The sequence below is a fragment of the Microcebus murinus genome, chromosome 13 (assembly GCF_040939455.1).
Source record: "Microcebus murinus isolate Inina chromosome 13, M.murinus_Inina_mat1.0, whole genome shotgun sequence".
In the NCBI taxonomy this organism is placed as follows: Eukaryota; Metazoa; Chordata; class Mammalia; order Primates; family Cheirogaleidae; genus Microcebus; species Microcebus murinus.
In genome coordinates, this window is record NC_134116.1 from 24420627 (window position 1) to 24446262 (window position 25636).

The 25636-nt window shown below is 34.4% G+C and overlaps 2 protein-coding genes across 2 annotated transcripts in view; both read right to left on the minus strand.

Moving 5' to 3' along the window:
- The window catches only part of GPC5 (glypican 5), a 1282273-nt gene that overhangs the window by 1125188 nt on the left and 131449 nt on the right, over window positions 1-25636 (minus strand). The window lies entirely within an intron of this gene.
- LOC105880165 (zinc finger protein 42 homolog) lies at window positions 4924-6480 on the minus strand. The gene has a single exon (XM_012780981.3). It carries the CDS (start codon window positions 6314-6316, stop codon window positions 5399-5401), a length of 918 nt encoding a protein of 305 aa, XP_012636435.3. The 5' UTR covers window positions 6317-6480; the 3' UTR covers window positions 4924-5398.

A 25636-nucleotide genomic window follows, 5' to 3' on the forward strand; every position in this document is an offset into this window, starting at 1 on the left:
AATTCTTGACAGCCCTGCCTTGGAAATGAGAAATCAAGTTTTACTTCCGTGGACCTGAATTGTGTAAAATTTGGCCCAGCTCATTATAGACAATATGACTTGCCAGCACCCACTTTCTAACCAGAATGTCAGGGAAATCAAGGAAGAATCAAAGCAGTAACAAGGGTCATTGTTACTCAAGTCTCTCAGTACTGCCAGGATGTTCTAAATTGAGTGAAGTTGTATTGAAAGTTGCTTTATTTTTCACCAATATAACCTTTGTGACTATGGATTTGGGGCAACAATCATAATAAAAACAAATAAGTGGGAGTGAGTGTAAGCCCCAGACTGACAAATGGAGAAGGAAACAAGCATACCACAAGAACTAGAACAGATTGAATATTTACACCTTGTGCTTGCTGCACAAGGGAAGTAAAATTTCCTCTTCTATTGGTATAAATTTACAAACTGTTTTTTCTTGGGAAGGATTGTCCTTTAACCCAAGATTATTTTATTCATATTCTACTTTATAGTATAAAAATATATTTTTACATATAAAATTTTCATTGTTACTTTTTGTTGGTTTGAGACATCCTTACTTGGCAAGATAAAAAATTGAAAATAGGAAAAGTAAAAGAATGCAGTATATTCTCTGTTAATGATCATTTCCCTTCTTTTTCCCCATTTCTTAGAAGGGGACAAAACAGAAAAGACTTTAAAAAATGTTCGTCTATTTGAGAAAATTTAAAGAATTAACAAAGTTAACATCAAAGAGGTTTCTCTCCGAGTATAGGAGAAAGACATTATTTATATTAATACTGCATACTAACTTTTAATTAGAAGGTGACATTAACTCTGGATGTGTTCATAAAATAAACCCTGACTTAATGTCCAAGAAGGATCACATACATTTTATAAAATATTTGCTTGTGAAGCAAAGAACAGAAGGTTTAAAAATAAAGCTAAGTACAATGAGAATTTGAGACATTGTTTTCAGACTCAAGTATAGACACACAGGGAGATCCAATATGGAGGAATCAATTAGAAAAACAAAAGTAACTACTGAGGTGAGCTGTGTGGTTTTTAAAAATAGGTTATTGACTTTATGTATTACATAATAGAAACTAATTAAAGAGTTATATATTTTTCTAATTAAGGCTTAATTTGACTAAGAAACTTGACTCTCCCAGAATTCTGAATCCCAAGCTCATTAAGTGCACATATCCCTTTCGACTGATCAAACCACATCCAAAATGAAAGCAAAACTATTTCAAAATTGTAGTTAATCGGTTTGGAAATCACAGATTATGGCTCTAAGTTTTAAAAAGTAGCAAAGAGAAAAGTCATACATTATAGGAATTTCAAACACTTTAACATCAGACATCCTCAAGTTCAAATTCGACCTCTAATATTTACTAACTACAGGAGCTTGAGTAATTGTTCTAAAACACATTATATATTTTCAAATATCTATTGGAAATTGCAACAAGATCCTTGTGAGATAGGTAAGTTGCATTAAATAAAATAATCATAGGTATTTCATTTAAAAAGCTATAAATATTAAATGTTTTCTGATTATGATATAGGTTATCCTTATCCAAAATGCCTGGGAACAGAAGTATTCTGTATTTTGGACCAGTTGAGCATCACAAATCCCCAAATTCAAAATCTGAAATGCTCCAAGAACTATTTCCTTTGACCATCATGTCAGCACTCAAAAAGTTTCAGATATAGCAGTACTTTGGATTTCAGATATTTGGATCTGGAATGTTCAACCTGCATTAATTCTCATGGTAGAAAACACATGGATGAAAATTTTTAAATGCATATCCTCAATAAGAAATAACCACTGTTAACTTTCTGGTATCTATTAGTCAGGATGGACAGAGACACAATTTTAAATGTTTGTTTATAATGATTTCTGTAGTTCAATAGATTTTTAAAATATGTAGTTTAATATATCAGTATCTCTTTTAACATTTTCTTTATCATTTCCTTAGAAGTGATTTAATTATCCTAAGATTATAAAAAATTCACTTAAATTCTTATCCCATTCTTTCATTACAATCTTAGTCCCTTGGTGCTACTATAACAAAATACCTGAGAATGGATAATTTATAAAGACCATACATTTATTTTGCACATTTCTAAAGATCAAGAAGTCCAAGTTCAATGTGCCAGCCAGGTCAGTATACGATGAGAACCCATTCCTCATAGATGGCACTGTCTGGGTATCCTCAGATGGTGGCAGGTGGAAGTCAAAGGGCCTAAACTAGTTCCCCCAGCCATTTTATAAAGCACTAATCTATTCACTAATCCCTTCCCAAAAGGCCCCACCTGTTAATATCACCACAACAAGGATTATGTTTCAATATGAATTTTAGAAAGGACACCATCAATAAAACTATAACAATGATTTTGTTACATTTAAAGCTTTACTTCTAGATTCTTGAACATGCATTCCCATTGGGGACTATAGCACCCCCAGTGGGGTAAAATTGTTGTGGGGAAGGTACAAAAATGTTAGATATTAAAAGCATTCATGAAGTTCTGAAAAGCCATAGTACATAAATGGATATAGAGGATATCTGTGTTATTAAAATTCAGGGAGACAGGATGAATTAGGATGAACCTTTAATAAAGGTTTCTTGTGGCCAATCACAAAAACAGAGTTTATAAATGTTGACCTAGAAATTATCTTAGATATAATATAGATTTATAAAATATAGTTTTTCATAAATGTTTAGCCAGGTGGCTCAATATCATTTATTGAACAAAATATCTTCCTGTAATAATTTGTAGTGATATTTTTATATCCTGTAATTTTAGCTATCTTTGGTCTGCTGTTCAGTTTCTTTCTATCCTGCCTCAGCTTTCATCTGCATTAATTTTTTTTTTTTAAAGTTGTTCACTTTTATTTCAGAGTAATCAGATTTTATACAAACACTAATAATGCCTTTTTCGTTAGCCATTTTGGAATTACATATAATTAAATTTTGATAGACTTTATTACAGGTGGTTGTTAAAAAACATATTAAGCTATATTTTAACATATTTATTCATTCCATAATTTACTAACTAATTGCTTACTAAGTAGGGCCTATGTACTAGTGATACATAGTGATGGCCTCTACTTTATAATTTTCAGTTTTTAATCATTTGTACTTCTTTAACATCAATGACTATCTGAAAAAAATACCAAGAAAACAATCCCATTTATAATAGAATCCAAAAGAGTAAATTACTTAGGAATAAATTTAATGAAGGAAGTGAAAGATACTTCCTACACTTCATACACTAAAAACTATAAACATTGTTGAAAGAAATTGAAGATGACAAAAATAAATGGAAATATATCTTGTGTTCATGGACTGGAAGAATTAATATTAAGATGCCCATACTATGCAAAACAATCTACGGATTCAATGCAATCACAGTCAAAATTCCAACAGCAGTTTTTCACAGAAATAGAAAAAAAACAATTCTATCCATTTGTATGGAACCACTAAAGACCAGATTTGTTTTAGATTTTGGCATTTCTAACATCAAGATTAATCTTAAAGTTGATTCATTCATTTAGTGTTTTTATTTTTCTGAAAAACTTAAATTTATGGTATTTATTAGTATTACTTCCAGTGGTGTCTTAAATCTTAAAATCAAGGAAATGTGTTTTTTTAGTTACACCTGATCACTTATCTTACTTATTCTGGGAGAAAAATGCATTCCAAGTTTGATGGCTACATATGTCCACCCATTATAATGTGATTCCAATCAATGATTCACTTTATAATCATAAAAATAAGTTAACTCCTACATCAGAGTTAGATTTTAACTTTACTAGCCACCTTTGGACAACTAATTTCTCACGTTATCCATATTTAACCACTTTCTCTGAATTTTCTTCCACAGCAAGTAAATAAATATACCAGATTCTGTTCCATCTATTAAAAACAAACTCATTTTGTTGCTTCCTTCTGGCTGGTGCCCTCTTCTTTACAGATAGTTGTATATTTTTTACTGAATAGAGATAGCATGACTTATAGAACCTGTTTCCTCTTACTGGACATTGAAATTATAAATTTGTTACTATGAAAAATATGATTCAGTTAATATCCTTTAACAAATGCCTTCTCACGTTAGTGCCAATATTTATGCAGAATGGAATTCTAGAAATGAAATTATTAGGTTCAAAATAATGCACATATTATGGGTTAGGCAGTATTCCCTTCCCCCTGCCAAATTCATTCATTAAAATCTAAGCTCCCAGTACCTCAGAATGTGACCTTATTTGGAGATGGGGTCTTTACAGAGGTAAGCAAGTTAAAATGAGGTCATTAAGATGAGTCCCTATCCAATAGGACTGATGTCCTCATAAGAGGAAATTTGGACCCAGACAGGTACTGAGGGAAGGAAGAGACGTGAGGATACAGAGGAGGGGCCGTGAGAACATGAAGACAGTCACCTGCAGGCTGAGAAGAGAGGCCTGAATCAGATCCTCCCCTGACAGCTTCAGAAGGAACCAAGCCTGCCCACACCTTGATTTTGGACTTCTTACCTCCAGAACTGTGAGACAATAAATCTCTATTGCTTAAGCCACCCTGTTTGTGGCACTGCTGTGGCAGCCCTAGAACACTAATGCAGCCCACTTGCAAATATCTTCCAAAACTGCATCGACAATTTATACCTTAACAAACCACATATATGGGCAACTTCCTCCCTATAACTCACAATGTAACTCACATTTCTTTGATTCTTTTTTAATCCAGATTTAGCACATTACTGGAGATTTATGTACTTTTATATCTAAATTTAATTTAAGTCTAATTAAATCTAAATTTATGTACTTTTTTATCTAAATATCTAAAATGGATTCAAATGGATTAACGTTATCAATCACACACATTTAACTATGATTTCAAAATGTATTGTTTGATACAACAGGAAAATAAAAATCAAAAAAGGTACATTTAACTTTAAAAATGTTTAAAACTACTCACTTATTTACTGACTACTACAAAATTTTCATTCTTCAGGGTTGGACATCTCTAGGATTATCACATGCACCATGAAGTATATATTTAAAAGGCAAAAGCTAGAAAACTAAAAATCAAAGTTATTTTCACATTTATAGTATGTGAAAATAAGCCTCATATCTAATAATCCAATACATAATATATTAAAGATTATGCTTTTGAAATAAACTTATCACCAACCTTCCTGTTGGAAGCACACCACAGAATACAAGATGTTTCAAAAATGGTATCCCAAAGTATTAGGAGCACCTTATTAACACTAAAGAATATGCCTTTTAGGGCTGTAATAATGATTGAAAAACAATAATCAATGAGGTATATTTGTTGCTGACGACTCTTCTGTTAATAGGCTCATCCTGTTGGAGGACTCTTTCCCGCCTTCGCCTTCACAGGTACTTTGGCGCCTTCGCGTGCGTTAAGATGTGGGCTTTCAGGTTATTTGACTGAACGAACCTCCGGATGCAGCCGTCATAGGGACACACAAAACGCCGCTCCCCGGTGTGGATGCGCACGTGCGTAAGCAAATTGAAGTCCAGGGAAAAGCGCTTTCCGCAGCCTTCGAAAGTGCACTGGTACGGCTTCTCTCCGGTATGGACCAGGAAATGCCTCTTCAGTTTGGAGCTCTCAGCGAAGGCCTTCCAGCACTCCGCGCACACGTGGTCTCGGGGCGCATGCACCAGCAGGTGCTTTTTCAGGGCGGCTGCGTTCCTCAGCTTCCGTGGGCAGCCACTCTGAGGACAGGGGATGGTCTGTAGATAATCTTTATTTTTTCTGGGCTTCTTTCTAACAAATTCCGCGAGCTGTTTAGGATCTGATAAGTCAATGCCAGGTATTCCTTCAGGAGGAAGCTTCTTGCCTGTCATGTACTCGGAATACTCAAGTGAATTCTCTTCATCAATGCCTCGGGGAAGCTCTTGTGTGGCCCCCGGTTTCGTGTACTCTAAGGAACACTGCAGAAAGGAGCTTGCTTCGAGAACCTGTTGAGGAGGCTCTTGGTCTGGTCCTTCCTTTAGGTATTCTAAGGACTTAAAAAGTGTGTCCTCTTCCAGGATGGGTTCACAGAACTCACCTCTTATTATGCATTCTATGTAGCAGTCGGGGAAGACATCCTCTTCGAGAGCTGGAGGGCTAGTCTCAGAGCACACGTTGCCATCCTGCAAGGCCCATGTTGTGCCCAGAGGTTCCACTTCTGCCTGCTGGGCTTGGCTGGGCTTGGGTTGCCTTGGTTTGGCCCTACCGGGGGCTTTTTTACCCACGCCTTTCCGGCCACTCGTCTTTGCCCTTTTCTTCAGTTGCTGGCTCATGTTGTCTTGCCTGCTTCCTCCTTGAAGGTTTGCACCAGAATATGTCAATCACTTCCAGGTAGTAGTGATCTGGGAAAGTCGTCTCCACCAAACACCTGCTCTGTTGGATTGTAAGTTCTGTGAGAGTCAAGGTCTCATCTGTTTTGTTCACCACAGGTCCCAGCACTTAGTACCTTTGTCGTGCCGCCGCGGCGCGAGCCTGGGCTGCCGCCTCGTCCTCCGCCGCACGCAGAGCCGCCGCGCCGCCCGCCCGCCAGCCCGCCGGTGGCTCTGCATTAATTTTTAATACAGTATACAATGTGTGTGTATGTGTCTCTGTGTGTGTGTTTTAAAGATAGGATTACAAGGTTAGAGTACAGTAGCTCACTGCAGACTCGAATCCTGGGCTCAAGCAATCCTGCTGCCTCAGCTCAGCCTCCTGAGTAGCTAGCACTATAGGCATGTGCCACCACACTTGGCTAATTTTTTAAAAAATTTTTTGTAGAGATGGGGTCTTGCTTTGTTGCCCAGGTTACAGTGTGTATTTTATGTTATAAAACTTCATGGACATATCTTACATTAAACAAGAAATAAAATATTATACTTTATTTGCTATGTAAAATTAATTTTTAGATAAGCAGTTTCTAATTTATACTGATCTTTAACAGACTTATATAATATTAAAGGCAAACTATTTGGAAACTTCTGAGAAAAGGATCCATCTTCAGACCATCGCAGAAAACTAAAGCTTCATTCCATTATTCAACAGAATCTCCACTTTTTCCCCCTAGCAATATGACATATGACTCAGGAATACATATATCTAAATCTTCCTCCAGACCTAGCTGCATACCACTAAGGATCATATCTTAGGAACCCTTTTAAAAATTGTCTCCTATATTCAAAGCAACTGCTGATGTGTTGAAACATACTATGTTTGTTGAGCTTCTCAAGCTTTAATAAGCACATGAATCCCTTGGAGGTTTGCTACAATACAGATTCTGATTGAGCAGTTCTGGATGAGGCCTGAGATTCTGCATTTCTAATAAGTTCCTCTGTCATGGCATGGCTGCTGGCCACAGATCACACTTTGAGGAGCAAGGAATTGGTAGGTATCTATAACCAAATGAAAGAAAATGAAGTAACTAAGGATAAAGCTTTCTAAAATAGAATCAGGAGACTGCAAAGGGATTGCACTCAGACCTGCTAAAGTTCAAACCACAGAATGTTCCAATAGACTTGGATAAATAAATGATGTCAGTATCCAACAGCCTTCAGCATTTCTCAGCAGGTAGTTCCCTAATGAACTAACCTATCAGAATGGGTTTTCGATTTAGGATTTCTTCCCAGCCAATGAACTGCCTCCAAAAAAAAAACAAAAAAAACTTTTCATAGAAATCCCTTATTTAAAAATAAACAAACAAAAAACCTCTCCTGCATTTGTCCTATAGGACACTATTCATGGCTGCCTTGATTCAGGGTATACAAGTTGAAATTTTTTGTTTCCCAAATAAATGCTATTTCCTTTGACCTCCATGTCAATCTTCTTTTTAGTTAACAAATCCATTTTAAACTAGTAACACAGAAGACCTAAAAATATTCTGAGCGTATGGAACAACTAAAGATAAAAATATTTGCTTTTAAAACACATCATACCATACACACATATGCACAGGCACACATATGCACACACACAGCCTCCTTTATACATATAGCAGCTTGAACCATTCTGACCAAATTAAGAAATTTGCAGGATTCCTTTAAATGACTTTAATACTGATAATTTGGACTTTTAAGTCTATAAAGATGAAGTCATATACTTACAGGACAAGGCTGGCCCTAAGAAAGATCCTAACACAGGACAAGGTCTAAAAGAGAAGTGTGATGATGGAATCCAATGCAGACAGCCAAAATAGAAACACTCACAATTTCTGTTCTCTAATGAACTTGCCTCTCATTCCCTACATGCCTCTCATTTCCTGAACTGCTAAATGTTTCAATTTTTATTTTGCTAGATAAGAATTGGAAAAAAATATTTCAATTAATTTTGTAATATAATCTCTCAAAACTGTTTATCTTGATGCTTTCAAAATTAAAAACTTCTTAAATAACACATATACATTAAAATATAATTTCCTCCTACTAAAGTGAAGTTTTAGGTAAATAGTTCATTCTGCCTCTCCTAAAATTAGTCTGCTATGAGTATGTTTCTAAAAAATGTATCTAAGGGCTGGGCACAGTGCCTCACGCCTATAATCCTAGCACTCTGGGAGGCCAAGGCTGGAGGACAGATCGAACTCAGGAGTTTGAGACCAGCCTGAGCAAGAGTGGGATCCTGTCTCTACTAAAAATAGGAATATTAGCTGGGTGTTGTGATGTGTGGCTGTGGTCCCAGCTACTCGGAAGGCTGAGGCAGGAGGATCCCTTGAGCCCAGGAGTTTGAGGTTGCTGTGAGCTACAGTGGCACCACTGTACTCTACCTAGGGAAACAGAGTGAGATTCTGTCTCAAAAAAACCCAAAAAGTATCTAAGGCTTATCCACATCAGAAATATTCACAGTGCTTCCTCAACACTTATATGCACACCTAACACCTAGATCTTCAGCTACTGAATCAGATCTTTGGGAAATGGTTAAGAAATTTGCCTTTTTTTTTTCCCCATGTGTGGACCAGAAAGCCCACAATCCTAGGCAATATAGGGGAAAAATAGGGAAAGCACTGGGTTCTTTTATAGCTATGGTACCATTTAACTCTGGAATGTAATAATAAAATAATATATTCCTAGTGTTTATGCCACTTTAGTTAACAACCCTATTATCACTTGAAGTTCAAAGCATCTGAACTGATAAAGGCAACAACTCAAAACTTTCTCTGACAACTGTACATTGCTTAAGCAGTATAAACTCCAATTTTTCATTGAAATATAAAATATTTAAATATCATAAAAAACCATGACCTACAAAAAAATTATCCTTCAGTTTACTATCTTGAAGTATTTCATTTAACCTATAAAATAATAATATTTCAATTTTATTTGTGTTAAAATATAGTATACATTGAGAGCAACATATTGGAAAGACTAGTAAAGTACTTGAAGACCAAACAAAAATCAATAGTATGCTTGATAATTTTTAGAATGCAATAGCCCGTATTTGATACCTGGAAAAAATTCAAATATATCATTTATCTCCATTTACACTCATATCTCAGGGATACCTATAAGCAAATTTGGTATTCCATTAAGACGGCAGAGATTAGAAAACGGTCTGCAGGTGATTGATTCTGCCACATGCTATTCTGAGTTACATGCTCATGAGATTGCTTTGCAAATATGTTAAAATTCATTCGTGTCTGCCAATTATTTTCTTAGATTGCTAAATCTTTATCTACATTATTCATATCTATCTGTATCCCAGGGATGCTACTTGAAATGACAGAAAGTATAAGCCTTCTAAAGAATCCAGCACTAACTTTTTATATAGAATTAGAGACAAAGCTTTTTGTACCCAGATGCAACCAGAATCCTGCCAAGTTATCTGAAGGGTTGAAATGGATCAGTATGTCAGCATAACTGCTACCTCTTCAGGCCACACCATTGGGTCATGATCCACCAGGTAAGAAGTTCTGGTACAGATCATATCTGACAGTTTGTGAATACCATATACTGTTACCTAAAGATGGGATCTCCTAAGAGTAGAAATCCCCACTAAGATGATGGCAAAGCAGGGCAGAGGGGCAGGATTCACTCAAAGGTAAAAAAGCGCCCAAAGGATAGAGTTAGGGTTAGTAAAGACTAAGTGTGATAAAAGCATTAGGTGTTGTCATTTAAATGGTTTTTAAATCCATCTGTGTGGAACTTTTTCCAGTTTCCTTGATGAGGAAGAACAAGGCAGCTTGGTTGAGACCCAAAAGAGGAGTTGTCTGGGGTAGGGGTGAGACACCTGAGGCCAAACACTCATATCCAACTCTGGGTACAAAGGCATTAGCATTAGTCATGATGAATGAATCCACCTGAAACTCTGGGAGACTCTTGATACCAGGCAGGCAGCAATGCTGAGGAGGGAATTGGTTAGAGGGAAGGGAAACGCCTGCTGATCACAGGGAGCCAAAAATCTTTGCTGGTGTCAACAGAAATAAGGATTATACAGTTTGGTACCACCCTGATAATACATGTATGAGAGAATGTGTGTATATCTACATGTATTACTCATTATGTCAATTTCCTATAATTACTGTGTGTCATGACTAAAGAAATGAATAGCAATTAAGTCGTTCCACTTATAAGTTAGAGTACTGCTTAAACATCCCTGAAGGTGTTAATAGTTTCATTTAATTAACTATGCAATCTTGATTACAGCTAACACTGAAAGATGTCAAAGACATGTATATTAGCATCAAAAATATCTATGGAAATCCAAAGCCATTTTCATTTTCTGATTTGTATTAGCATCTGATACAGAATATTTTTCTTAAATTGCTACCAGAAAGAATGGCAAATCACAATTCCTAGTATTACTCTTTTTTATATGTTTGGATGTAAATTAGCAGGCAGTCTATCTGCGTATGTGCATATATTTGTGTATATGAATCTGTATAACAAGTGCCTAATGAGTTTGGCCAGGAAGAGTTCAACATAAAGAATTATTAATAAGAAATTAACTGTGAAAGAATAAAGAGAACTCTAAAAACTCTATAGGAAGAGTAGGTAAGAGGAAGAGAATATAAAGCTGAGACAAGGCATTCAAAAAAGGAACAAATCTGGAAAAGACCCCCAACCCCATGACTGAGATTAAGACCTCACTGGAGAAAGAACACCCATGGCCTCTCGATGATGAAACAGTCTCCTGAGGTGCTAGACATGGGGCTCCCGAGGGAGAGAGGAAAACCACTTTTTGGGAGACCAGCAGAACTCACGGAGGCCTGTAAGAGTCTCTGGATATTGCTGGGAAATTGTCCTCAAGGATTGCCAAAAAGCTCCTTAGGAATCTGCTTGCAATGGTGTTGCCACTCAAACTTGCTAGAGATGAGTGTCAAGGAATGTCCCATATGCTAAGCAAGCACCACTGGAGCAATCGCAGAGAATCACACTGAAACCAGAACAGAAGTCCCTTCTTCCTGCAGCACTCCTCCAGCACCGTCTACTAACAATGCTTAATCTCATGCCAGCTGGCAAAGGACAAATGTTCATATAGTCCAGGTCAAATATCACAGGCCAGACAATGACAGATGATTTGGATTGGAAACAGAGAAGCAATAAATTTACAACTTGAACAGGTACCATTTACTCCTTATGCATATTTAAAGTAGTGAGAACAAAAACAACATAATTAATTCCCTTTCTCTGTAATAACAGTACTGGGACCGAATATAGTTTCCTACCTTTAAGTTAATTAATACTGAGATCAAGCAAAAATAAACTAGTTGTGTGCTCTAGGAATTACCTGCTCCTGGATGATAAGATGTGAGCAACCAAACATGTTACTTATCCAGAGTAATAGCTCATACATTAAGACCTTCTTCTATAGCCTCTCTTCTCAGTATCCACCAATCCCAAAGTTATTGCTTTTAAGTAAAAGCTCTGTATACTTAACCAGTTTCTTACTCTGTAAGCCCATCTTAAAACCATCCGGTCCATGGGCTAAAACTGGAAAAATGTGCTCTACTGACTTCTCCGTTCTGAGATTTTACTAAGACTCTCTCAAAACAGTTCTCCCTTGCTGTAGTAAATCTAGCTTGCCTCAATCCCAGATTTTTCCAGTTGTTTGGGGAAAGTTCAAGTCAACAACAGAATTCATAATCCAATCAGGAGAAGTTGTAGAGCCTGTGTTTTAAAGGGCCAAAGCACTAGAAGTAATGTAAAAGGCTGTTTAGTAAAAGACAGAAATGTCTTTTCGCATATTATGCTTGCCTTCTAAGAACATCTTTTTTTTTCAATGTATTTATTACTTGAGCTGATTACTTATTGCCATGTTCTTATTCAAGCAGTTTTGGAGACCAAATGACGAAGGTTTAAAATAGAGAACTCTATGAGATACTGGATATAAATGGTGCTTTTTCAAATCCTAAATGAAGCATTCAATAGAGGTTTGGAGTCAAGAAAAGCTGCACTCTCTGGCTAGAATCTAACTCTGCTCTGGCACCTTGACAACTGAGACCAACAGGACACAGAGCCTTGGACATCAGCCCTCTTTGGGTCAGAAGTCATCATCAGAGACAAGTGAGGCATTTTTATGCAGCTTCTCAGGAACCAGAGCCAGAAACAAACTAAATGGGGGCTGCATTGTAGATTTGATGATCAGGGTAATAGATGAAAGGGAGAGTAAAGAGAAGAGGTAAGTTAATTTGTATTTTAAAGGCAGGGAAATAAGTGCATGAAAAAGATATTCAATATCATTAGCCATAAGGTAAATGTAAATTGAAATCTCAATGAGCTATCAGTACACAACTATCAGAACAGCTAACATGAAAAATTTTAACAGTAGGAAATGATTGGCAAGGGTGCAGAGAAAGTGAATCACTCATATATTGCCAAGGGGAATGTAAATGGTACAGCCATTCTGAAAAACAATTTGGTAGTTTCTTATATAACTAAATACACAATTACCATAAAACCCAGCAACTGTACTTCTGGATATTTATCCCAGGGTAATGAAAACTACATTCACTCAAAAACCTATACACAATGTTCATAGCTCCTGCTAGAAAAAATTGGAAACAATTCAGGTATTCTTCTGCTACTATGGCTAAACAAACTATGGTATAACTATGCCATGGAATGTTACTCGATAGAAATGAATAAACTATAGATACATACAATCACTTAGATGAATCTCAAGGGAATTATTCTGAGTAAAAAAAAGCCAATCCCAAATGGTCACATACTTCATGATTCCATTTATATAGCATTTTCAACAAAATGATTGAAATAGAGAACTAAATAGCGGTTGCAAAGGCTCAGGGATGGTGGAAAGGAGATGGGTGTGGGTATAAAAGCAATGTAAGGGATCCTTGTAACAAAAACATTCTATATCTTGGTTGGATCAATGTCAGTATCCTGGTCACAATATTGTTCAATAGTTTTGTAGAATGTTACCATTGGTGGAAACTGGGTAAAGGTTACATATTCTCTGCCTGTATAATTTGGTTACAACTGCATGTGAATCTATACTTATCTCAAAATGAAAAGTTTGATTATAAAAAAAAAATAAATGGCAGGAAACAATCAGAAAAAAGGAAGAGCCTCTTCATTGATTATCTTTCACGTAATTTAAAGAAAGAGGCTGTGTGAGCTAAGGCTTTCCTGTTTGTTTATTTGTTTCTCGTTTGGAGACATGAAAGTGGGAGCTGGGCTAAAGAGAGAAGTGAAGAGGATTATTAGAGCTTCTGCTTGCATGTCATGTCTCTTCTCTGCCACCTCAGAGATTTCAGCAATGCCTTATTTTGCAAGGCCTTTTAAAACTGGATGCGGGTTTGTTTTAAATTCAACACCATGAGAAGTTACATAAAAACTGAATGCTGTACTTCCCTATGATAGATTCTAACAAGCTGAAGTCATCAAGGGACCCAGAACTTGAGGTGACTCTAATACACCAGACCCTCATCAGACCTAAAAGAAGATTCTTTCCTGAAAGAGCAATAGGTTTGTTTTGAGCAATAGGATTTATTTTAACAAAATATGTACAGACTTACAGATTCATTTGTCCTATGTAGAGAGCAAACTTTCAATCTTTAATTAGCATACACACCACAAATTTTGCCTTTTTATCACTTAAAACCCTCTAACTTTGCCCCTTCAGCAAATTATTTAGTGAATTGCTCCACTGATATATGTGTGTGTCTGTGCATGTGTGTGTATGTGTAGGGTGCATATGTGTGTGCCTGTGTGTTTGTGAGTCTATGTGTGCATTGTGTCTGTGTGTCTGTATCTGTGTGTGTCTGTTTGTGTGTGTGTGTCTCTATCTGTGAGTCTACGTGTGTATGTCTGTCTGTATATGTCTGTGTCTGTATGTCTGTGTGTGTGATTCTGAGTGTGTCTTCATGTGTGTCTATATGTGTGTGTCTGTATGTGAGTCTGTGTGTGCATACACATACACATGCTTCTTTGCCTGGAAGGTAAATAAACTCAGCACAAAAAAAAAAAATGTTAAAAGGCTTTCTTTTGTTGTTTTAAATCTTTGTCAAGCTTTAGGATGCAAGCAAGAAGGCCCAGTTTTATTTTGATTAAATATTTGTTTACTAGACAAAAAGTAGTGGTAAAAGGGACTGATAATTAGGACAAAAAGAAATGGGCTATATTAAATCTGAATGTAGAGGGAAATTTAATGAATATTTAAGAAATCCCAAGTTCCAAACCTCATTTAAATCTGAACTTTCAAAACAATAAAATTTCTATTATAATAAATGATAACATCACTGTACTTGATTATTGCATCTTTCATTCATTTCTAATCTCTTTGGCTAAATTAAATAAATACTCATTAATTCACTGTTATTTAAAACTATACTGGTCCCAGCTGCACATTATTAAAATGCTTTTTATTCCTTTTGCGGTTTCTATAAGAGTTGTTTTTCTTTAATGCAAGCACATAATTATTGCTAAACAGCATCATTAGAAATGCATAATTTTACTTAATAAAAGAATATGCAAAATATTTATTGCACTTTGAATCTTCTGAAATTATTTGAAAGCTTTCTGTAAAACAATACCTTACAAAATAAAGAATGCAAAAATTAATCCGTCAATTTCATAGTCAAACTTATACCATATCAGAAAACTTCCAGAAATTCTGACAGCAATTTACATCATCTACAGATTGAACAGGGTGACAAGAAGACTCACTTTTTTCTTAAGTACACATGCTGTATTGATTTCAGTTCTACAGCCATTTACTAAGCACTAACTGTGTTTTTAAAGTATAAAAGGGGGAGGCATATAAATTTTGTGCACTGTTCCCTGCCTGCAAAAAGTTTATATTAGTTAAACTCTGGTAAAATTATCTAAGTAGTATGTTATTGCTGCTTTACAAAAAACAATTTAGGTATATACCTGTCTTCATAGTCTTTTTAGAAATGAAGCAGAAAAGTAATGGTAGCTGAACTGAACTAGAGCTTTAATTTGCATCATAACCTTGTAAAATAAAAGATTTAAGAAAAAATGTTATCTACTTCAAAGTCATTTACCCAGCCTGATCCAGATTACAACATTCCCCTTAAATTTTCTGTCCAGATCAATTATATCTATTCTTCAAGACACACGTATAACACCATACCAATCTAAGACACCACCAATGTAACATTCAGTATTTTATGTTGTATTTAAAAATGAAAAATGCTGCAAATTAAACTACAGTGTGCCATCAAATTTAATCTAATGCCTCAATTTTAATATGTATCATAGTTTCAGAGATGGCAAAACATTTTCAAGAAAATGTGTTAGAATCCAAAAAATAACAATATTCCTTACATGTTAGATAGAACCATTACTGCTTATTAACAGAGCCTATCTATTATCCTATACAACTATGCCAAAAACTCCTAAGCTTTTCAAATAATATTCAATTTAGGGAAAGAAACAAGGAATCAAGGACATAGAATAAAACCTCAGCCATAACAATGGGCAATTAATAACCTCCTTGACACTCTTCTCATCTCTAAAATGAAAATATTGATTATAAAACATAATAGCAATAAAATACCCAAATAATGTTCATAATGATAGTAACAGCAAAATAATCAAGTGTAATTTTTGTAGTAAAATAAAATTAGATTCTGAAATCCATTTCACTTCCCAAGATTACTTTCTGTTAATATTTGTCTTGATCTTTTAGCTTTAGTTAGCCTAAAACATTTTTATTAGCATGTAAAATAAATATTTACTATATATTAACCAGTGTTGAAATTTAAACAATTTCAACAATGTGCTTCAATATAAACTGCTTTCATACCAAAAAATATATCTATCACCTAAAAGAAACATCACACCTTGACCATAATTTTTTCAGGAAAGATGCTGTTCATTCTCTCCTAGTGTTAAAAGAGAACCAAATATATTTTCATTAAATCGTTTAATTCTAATTCAAAAATTCTACTCTTTCCATGTCTTTGCAGAATGCAGAAAAACAGAAAAGAAATAAGGATTAGCTCCCACTCTACCATAGGTAAATCTAGAATTTCCAGCACTTCTCTTTTTCTTATTATTATTTCAGGAAAATATGAGAGTACAAACATTTTGGTTCAGCACTATTCTTTGGTATTCCCATCTTATTATACATTTTTCTTTAATCTCTACCCTCTAAATTAACATATCTGTCATTCAATTATCACATCAATCCTTGACATACCATGAGATTAAACTATTACAAATATTTACACATATATTGCCACTTTGATGACATATACTGTTTAACTCTTGTCATTCTATTATATGGATGCTCTGTGAAACTTTGCCTTGTCTTGTCTACATTATTCTGGAAGACATTAAATAGAGACTAGCACAGTGCCTACCTTATACTTTTATACTTTCTATAAAAATACAATGGATAATTGGGCAATAAATATAATGACAATAGTTTTTCAACTGTGAACAATATTTCAATTTTACTCTGATTTCCTAAAATTTTACACTCCCTTTACTGAATCACAGCCAAGAGGACTTGAATATTAATATACTGATTTTAAAGATGATTCTTACTCACCAAGAATTACTGTTTCCTGATGACTTACCATGTACCAAGCACTATATAAAATGCTCTGGTTCAAGTATTTCATTTAGTACTCACAATAACCCAAGATGTAGTTATTATTAGCCCCAATTCATGAATGAGAAAACTAGATCTCAGAGAAATTAAGAATTTTTTTCAAGGCTACCATATTTCCTAATGGCAGAACTACATTTTTTTTTTGTTTTTCTCTTTGTTTTATTTCAGAATATTGTGGGGGTACAAATGTCTTGATTATATAAATTGCTTTTGTACCATTTGGGAACTACAATTTTTTTTCCACATTCCAAAAGTTTATTCAAAAGCAGTTTGATTAAAATGATATTTCACATAGAAACAATACAATTATGGACTTCATAGACTAGCCATGGTTCAATACTGTATTAATTATAATGTCTTATTTACAATCTTGGTGCTATAAAGTAAGTCATTATATCCTAGTGGAAGCCCTAAGACCTCACATCCTGGAATAATGTTCTGACAGGATAAGCATTCAATCTCTACACCTTCTTCTTTTTTTATTTTTTTAATTTATTTTATTTTTTTTTAATTATTTTTTTTATTTTGGCATATTATGGGGGTACAGATTTTAAGGTTTCAATAAATGCCCATTTCTCCCCTCCCCCCAAAAGTCTGAGTCTCCATCATGACCATCCCCCAGATGGTGCACATCTCACTCACTATGTATGTATATACCCGCCCCCCTCCCCCCTCCCACCTGCCCAATACCCTATTACTGTAGCACCTATGTGTCCACTTAGGTGCTACTCAGTTAATACCAGTTTGCTGGAGAATATATCTGGTGCTTGTTTTGCCATTCTTGGGATACTTCACTTAGTAGTATGGGTTCCAGCTCTAACCAGGAAAATATAAGATGTGCTATATCACCATTGTTTCTTAGAGCTGAATAGTACTCCATGGTGTACATATACCACATTTTATTAATCCATTCTTGGATTGATGGGCACTTGGGCTGTTTCCACAGCCTTGCAATTATGAATTGTGCTGCTATAAACATTCGAGTGCAGGTGTCTTTTTTGTAGAGTGTCACTGGATCATTTGGGTAGATGCCCAGCAATGGGATTGCTGGATCAAATGGTAGATTAACTTGTATCGCTTTAAGGTATCTCCATATTGCTTTCCACAGAGGTTGAACTAGTTTGCAGTCCCACCAGCAGTGTAGGAGTGTTCCTCTCTCTCCACAACCACGCCAGCATTTATTGTTTGGAGATTTTTTTATAAAGGCCATTCTCACTGGGGTTAAGTGATATCTCATTGAGGTTTTGATTTGCATTTCCCTGATGATTAGAGATGTTGAGCATTTCTTCATATGTTTGTTGGCCATTCTTCTGTCTTCTTTAGAAAAATTTCTGTTCAAGTCCTTTGCCCACTTTTTAATGGGGTTATTTGATTTTTTCTTCCTAATTTTCGTGAGTTCTAAGTATATTCTAGTTATCAGTCCCTTATCGGATGCATAGGATGCAAAAATTTTCTCCCATTCTGTAGGTTGTCTGTTTACTTTCATGACTATTTCTTTGGCTGTGCAGAAGCTTTGTAGTTTGATCATGTCCCATTTATTTATTTTTGTTGCTGCTGTGATTGCCTTTGGGGACTTCTTCATAAACTCTTTGCCCAGGCCGATGTCTAGGAGAGTGTTTCCAACTTTTTCCTCTAGAGTTCTAATAGTTTCATATCTTAGGTTTAAGTCTGTTATCCAGCGTGAGTTGGTTTTTGTGAGAGGTGAAAGGTGTGGGTCCTGTTTTAGCCTTCTACAGGTGGCTATCCAGTTTTCCCAGCACCATTTATTGAAGAGGGATTCTTTTCCCCAGCGTATGTTTTTGTCTGCTTTGTCAAAGATGAGATGGCTATATGAGGATGGTTTTATATCAGGATTCTCACATCTGTTCCACTGGTCAATATTCCTGTTTTTGTGCCAATACCATATTGTTTTAATTACTACAGCTTTGTAGTATAGTTTGATATCTGGCATATTAATGCCTCCCATTTTGTTTTTGTTGCCTAGAATTGCTCTTGATATTCGGGGTCTTCTTTGGTTCCATACGAAGCGTAAAATTATTTTTTCTATATCTGTGAAGAATGCTGATGGGATTTTAATAGGTATTGCATTGAATCTGTAGATCAGTTTGGGTAGTATAGACATTTTGATGATATTGAGTCTGCCGATCCACGAGCATGGTATGGATTTCCATCTGTTTACATCCTCTGCTATTTCCTTCCTCAGTGTTTCATAGTTCTCCCTGTAGAGGTCTTTTACCTCTTTGGTTAAATATATTCCTAGGTACTTTAATTTCTTTGTTGCTATTGTGAAGGGAATTGAGTCTTTGATTTGTTTCTCAATTAGATTGTTGTTGGCGTATATGAATGCCTCTGATTTCTGTGTATTAATTTTGTATCCTGAGACTTTACTAAATTCATTGATCAGTTCCAGGAGTGTCTTGGTTGAATCCTTGGGGTTTTCTAGATACAATATCATATCATCAGCAAACAGTGAAAGTTTGATCTCTTCTGCCCCTATTTGGATACCTTTGATTCCATTTTCCTGTCTGATTGCTGTAGCCAAGACTTCCAGCACTATGTTGAACAGAAGTGGAGATAGTGGGCAGCCTTGTCTGGTTCCAGTTCTAAGTGGGAATGATTTCAATCTTTCCCCATTCAGTATGATGTTGGCTATGGGTCTGTCATATATGGCTTGTATCATTTTTAGGTATGTCCCTTCTATGCCTATTTTCTTAAGTGTTCGTATCATGAAAGGGTGTTGAATTTTGTCAAAAGCTTTTTCTGCATCTATTGAAAGAATCATGTGGTCTTTGTTTTTGCTTCTGTTTATGTGGTGAATTGCATTTATAGATTTACGTATGTTGAACCATCCCTGCATCCCTGGGATGAAAATTTATTTTTTTTTATTTCAGCATATTATGGGGGTACAAATGTTTAGGTTACATGTGTTGCCTTTCCCCCTATCTTGACATATTAATACATAGCAAATAACTTTATCTTTAAATGGCTCTGACCTATTTGTAAAAAAGTACTCTGATATTGAAAGGAAAACTTTTAAAAAATTAATTAAATATCACATAGGTAACTAAAGACAGTATAATTTGTTTGTAATTATTTGATCTTATCAAAATTGCTGACTGAAAAATTACTAAGTTTCTTAACAGAAATTGAGTTAGAGACTGCCTTATTATTTGTGACAGCCTTTTTTGTGTCATATCTAATGATAATTTTAATCTAGTTTTCTGTTTATTCAATAATACACAATTATATTGGTTTATGACATGCAACTAGACATAAATATGACCTAGAGCCATTTGAGGTCATTGAAATTTCAGTTTATATATTGTTTTACATGATATATTATTTATGTTGTGCTATTAATTTACATAGAATTTTTAAAAGTTAATACAATGTAGCTGTTTTCTTCTGCCATAAATCTACAACTAGAAAGATAGACTAGATGTATTAATTTTCATTTTTCTGAGATCATGACATTATCATAATGATCTATAAGAACAATGCTTACATTATTCATTGAAAAATTGATTGTTTCATTGCCATGACCATTTTAATATGCCTCTTAGATTATATAAATCTATACTAAGTCTATGAATTTCAGGGGATAATAACCCAGAGTGATATTATCCAAATAATAGCAACCAAACTAACATTAAAGTACGTTAAATAAAAGGACATTAGAATATAATAATCAAGAATATTACCTAAATAATAGTAATTAAACACACAGGATAAACATGTCTACATATGTGATTGCATATTATTTTAGCAAAAAAGGAAGAAAAATTTTGCTATAAATCAATTATATGCATTGGCATGTCCATAGAATCTATTAAAACATTAATTATAAAAATGTTTTCAACTTAAGGCAACTATTGATAAAAAAGAAAACATCTTTATATGTTTTCTATTAAAAGAAGGGGATAAGAGCTTAAAAATGACATTTTATATTCAAAAAGACAAGAAATGGGGTACAGTAAATGAGAAAATACAACCCTATATTAAAAAAACAAAAAACTAATGACCCAGTTTTAAAAATGAGCTAAGGACTTGAATGGGATATTCCTCAAAAAAAGTCACACAAATTAAAAATGACCAACAAGTATATGAAAAAGATGCTCAACAACACTAATCATCAGGTACTAGAAAATTAAAGCCACAATGAAACATTATTTCACACCTGCCAGTATGGAAGGAAGGAAAGAAGGAAGGAAGGAAGGAAGGAAGGAAGGAAGGAAGGAAGGAAGGAAGGAAGGAAGGAAGGAAGGAAGGAAGGAAGGAAGGAGGAAGGAAGGAAGGAAGGAAGGAAGGAAAACACAAAACAAGTGTTGGCAAAGGACATAGAGAAACTGGAACCTTTGCACTCTTGGTAGAAAAGCAAAATGGGTGGCTTCTATGGAAGGCAGTATGTAGGTTACTCCAAAAATTAAAATAAAATTACCATATGACCCAACAAATACCCACTCCTGGGTATTTATCTAAAATAATTAAAATCAAGATCTCAAAAAGACAGTAGTACTGCTATGCAGCAATATTCACAATAGTCAAGATGTGGAAAAAACCTGTGTCAATATGTCAATGGATAAAGATAATGTGGTATATTCACATAATGGAATACTCTTCAGCCTTTAAAAAGAAGGAAATTCTGCAATATGTGACAACATGGATGAACCTGGAGGACATTATGCTAAGTGACATAAACCAGTCACAGAAAGACATGATTTACACAATTCTATTTTTATGACTTATCTAAAACAGTCAAATTCATAGAATTAGAGTGGAATGGTGGTTCCCTGAGCTGGGAGGACGAGGAAATGGGGAGTTACTATACTAATCAAGAGGCATAAAGTTGAAGTCAAGTAAGATTAATAAGCTTGAGAGATCTGCTATACAACACTGTACCTATAGTCAGTAAGAATGTATTATGCACTTCAAAATTTGTTAAGAGGGTAGATCTAATTTGAAGTGTTCTGGCCACAATAATATTTTTTTAAATAGTGATGAAGAAAAGATATTTATGAAAATAAGTATAAAAATACTTACTGCCTCCTACCCAAATTTAGATATAGTATCATAGACTAAAAGTAATTTTAATATCGTCTTTAAGATATTAACTTAAAACACATCCAAAAGATGAGTAAATATCTATTAATCAAACAAACAAACAAAAAAATTTATCAGGAATTTCAGAGTCTACCTCCAAAAGCATTAGGTTGAATCTAGAGGTTCATTTTGCAATAATAAATTTTAAAGTGATAAAGTTAAATCTATAATAATGATGTATAGACATGAACCTATAGGCACTGTGGTAGTTTTAAAATATGTCCACAAATATTTAAACACTGCTCCCTTTAAAATGTGGAAGTCTAATTCTCTTCTATTGAAGATTGGCTGGACTTAAGTGATTCACATCTAATAAATAGATTAAAGCAGAAGTGATGGTCTGCAATTTTGCAGACTATGTCATAAAAGGCACTAATACTTCCTCCTTGCTCACCCTATTGTTAGACCCACTATAAAAGAACTGAGGCTTCCTTTGTTATCTATTAAGAGAGTGAGTCCTTCAGCCAATAACCACGTGATAAGCCTTCTTAGAAGCAGATATTTTGGCCCCAGCCAAGACTGAAGCTCAGGCTGATGTCTTGACTGCAATTTCATGAGATGCTCTAAACCAGAAATACCCAGTAAAGCATTTCCACACTCCCTGCTTGTCAGAAACTATGAGATAATAAAAGTTTTTGTTTTCACTTGCTGAGTTTTAGGGTAATTTATTATGTAGTAATAGACAACTGGAACAATGGTGAACAAGAAAACATCCAAATATATCAAGGAAAAATGTCAAAACACAAGGAGAAAATGAAAGACATAACTCTAGATACAACAGCTGAAGTTTAAAAAAAGACAGATAAATATAAATAACAGTTTCAGAAATATGAATAATAGTTTAATGAAACATATTCATTGGTTATATGTTGATATATACCTTAAAAACATATACTATTAGTGTCCATGAAACATTTACAAAATTATATAATATGCTAGAGATTACAAAGACCACCACCACACACACAAAAACACACACGACAAAGCAAAAGTCATACTGCTCACAATTTCTAAACATTACACAATATATATAGGAAGTAGCCATCATTTCTTCATGAAAATCAAAATAGAAAATTAAAATCTCTTTAAAAAATATAGAGTCTAAGAAAAAATAAAAACTCTAATTTCAGAATATTAAGAATTAAAATAATCAGCCTTAACAAAATACAAAATTCCTAAAACAATCAATTTACCAATAATTTTACAAGTAGATTTTTCAGATGTCCAAAGAATAATTAAACAAATTATGACAACCTATTTAAATTTCATCAGAAATTTCCTTTTAATAAACCACTGTAAAGAATAGGCAATACACCAGACTGATATTTCAGCTACTGGAAATACACTGAGGGTATGACAACGTTTGAGAACAAACGGATGGGGGCTCTAGGAATAAAGGTTCAAATATACAGCTAATTTATCTTAATCAATAAGCAATAAAAATTATAGACTCTCACTTTCATTCATGTTAGCTATATTTTATGACTTCACAATTATCTAATACACATTTCAAAAACCTTGATATCTATAACAACATAGAGGTTTGCTTTCTTTTTTCCTTTTTCTTTTTTTCTTTTTTTAGGGGTCTCACAGGGTCTCACTCTGTCCCCTAGGCTGGAGTGCCATGGCACTATCATAGCTCATTGCAACCTGGAATTCCTGGACTCAAGAGATCCTCTCATCTCAGCCTCCCAAGTAGCTGGGACTACTATAGGCTCATGTCACCAAACTCAGCTAATTTTTTTTTACTTTTTTTTTTTTTTGTAGAGACAAGGACTCACTATGTGTTTCCCCAGCTGGTCTCACACTCCTGGCCACAAGGGATCCTCCTACCTTGGCTTTCCAAATTACAACCTTGAGCCTGTATTAAGACATGAGCCACTGCATACAGCTGGAGGTTTGCTTTTGATAAGGGAAATACAGGCTCTATAGTAAAACAATTTGACAAGAGTCCTTATCTCTTTACAACTAATTAAATAACAAAAAAGAAATAATGTTCACTTACTGAAGAGAATAGAGCATGATCAAAATTTTAACTTTTTCAGACTCTCACTTCTACCTGGATAATTAACCAAGATCACTTTAGTACATGACTTTATAAATCCAACATCTTTATCAATACATGAAAGAGATTTAACATATTATATTTACATAGACAAAGTATAGGCATTTTTACCATAACAAAAAACCAATATGCTCTGCAAAATCACATAGTAAGAGAAATTCTGAGAAAAATGTGTAACTGGTAACAAGAGAAAAAAACTAAAATCAATTATATGCTGTATAAAATATAAATATACCTAAAAAGAAATGTAAAATTATGGACAATAGTTCATTTAATATAGGACTTTGTCTGTTTGAAGAAGTGAAAGTACCTTGATGTCAGATTGTATAAAGAATGGAAAGGGAAACTGTATAAAAATTGGGGAGGAACGTGTAATCAACACTTCCAAGATAGATCACCTGACCAACCCTGAGAAAGAGTGTGGACACTCTGGACACTGTGTTCAGTGTTGTAGTCCTTCATCACTGCTACACTTTGCTGTGTTATTGTTCTGTGCATACACTGGCTGTGATGCAAAACCCAGTAACATTTTAGAAAAAAGTCATGAATATACTAATGTAATTTTGACATTATACTGACATAATTCACCATTGTATGAATTGTATGTCAGCTAATTCCCATTCAGAATCACAGATTGTAGCTGAACAGACTTTATGAGCCAAGAGATTTGCCTCAGAGTTTCTTTTAATAAATTGTTAATTCCTTTCTTAAATGGAGCCTCTTTTTATGATTTCACATTTTCTCTGTTCAACGTGAAGTGGAAGAAACGGATTATTTTGCTTCGATATTATGAGAGAAATTGAGTATACCCCAATGCACGTAACTTTAATACATAAAACTGAACAAAAATGCATTTAAAAAAGGAAAATAAAACTCAATCTCATGCAAGAATATAGATAGAACATTTTTGCAACAATATACTTAAAGAATGCACTATGATGAAATAAAGTTTAATTCTAGAAAGTTAGGGTTGATTTAATATTATTTTTTAATAATACCAGTACATTCTATTAAGAGTTTAAAGGAAAAAAAATCACAGTATTTGACAATATTCAGTACCTGTCCCTCACCAAATCTTATTACTGAACTAGACTAAGACAGAACAAAGAAAATCTATCTCAAACTTATAGTATTTACTAAACACAAATAAAATGCTGGAATCTTATATATATATACATATCAGAAATAAGAAAAGAATATTTGTTAGTATCATTACTTTTTAATATTAATATGGAATTTCTCACTGTATTAACATATTATTCTTTGTTATTAATCTAGAAGTTATATGCAGTGTATTAACACAAACAACAAATAAAAGAACTGCAATTTTTTGAAAAGATAACATTATTATTATTATTATTTGCCATTAATTTTAATGGGGGATTTCCTTAAATCTGTAAAATTAAATTCTTCCATGACT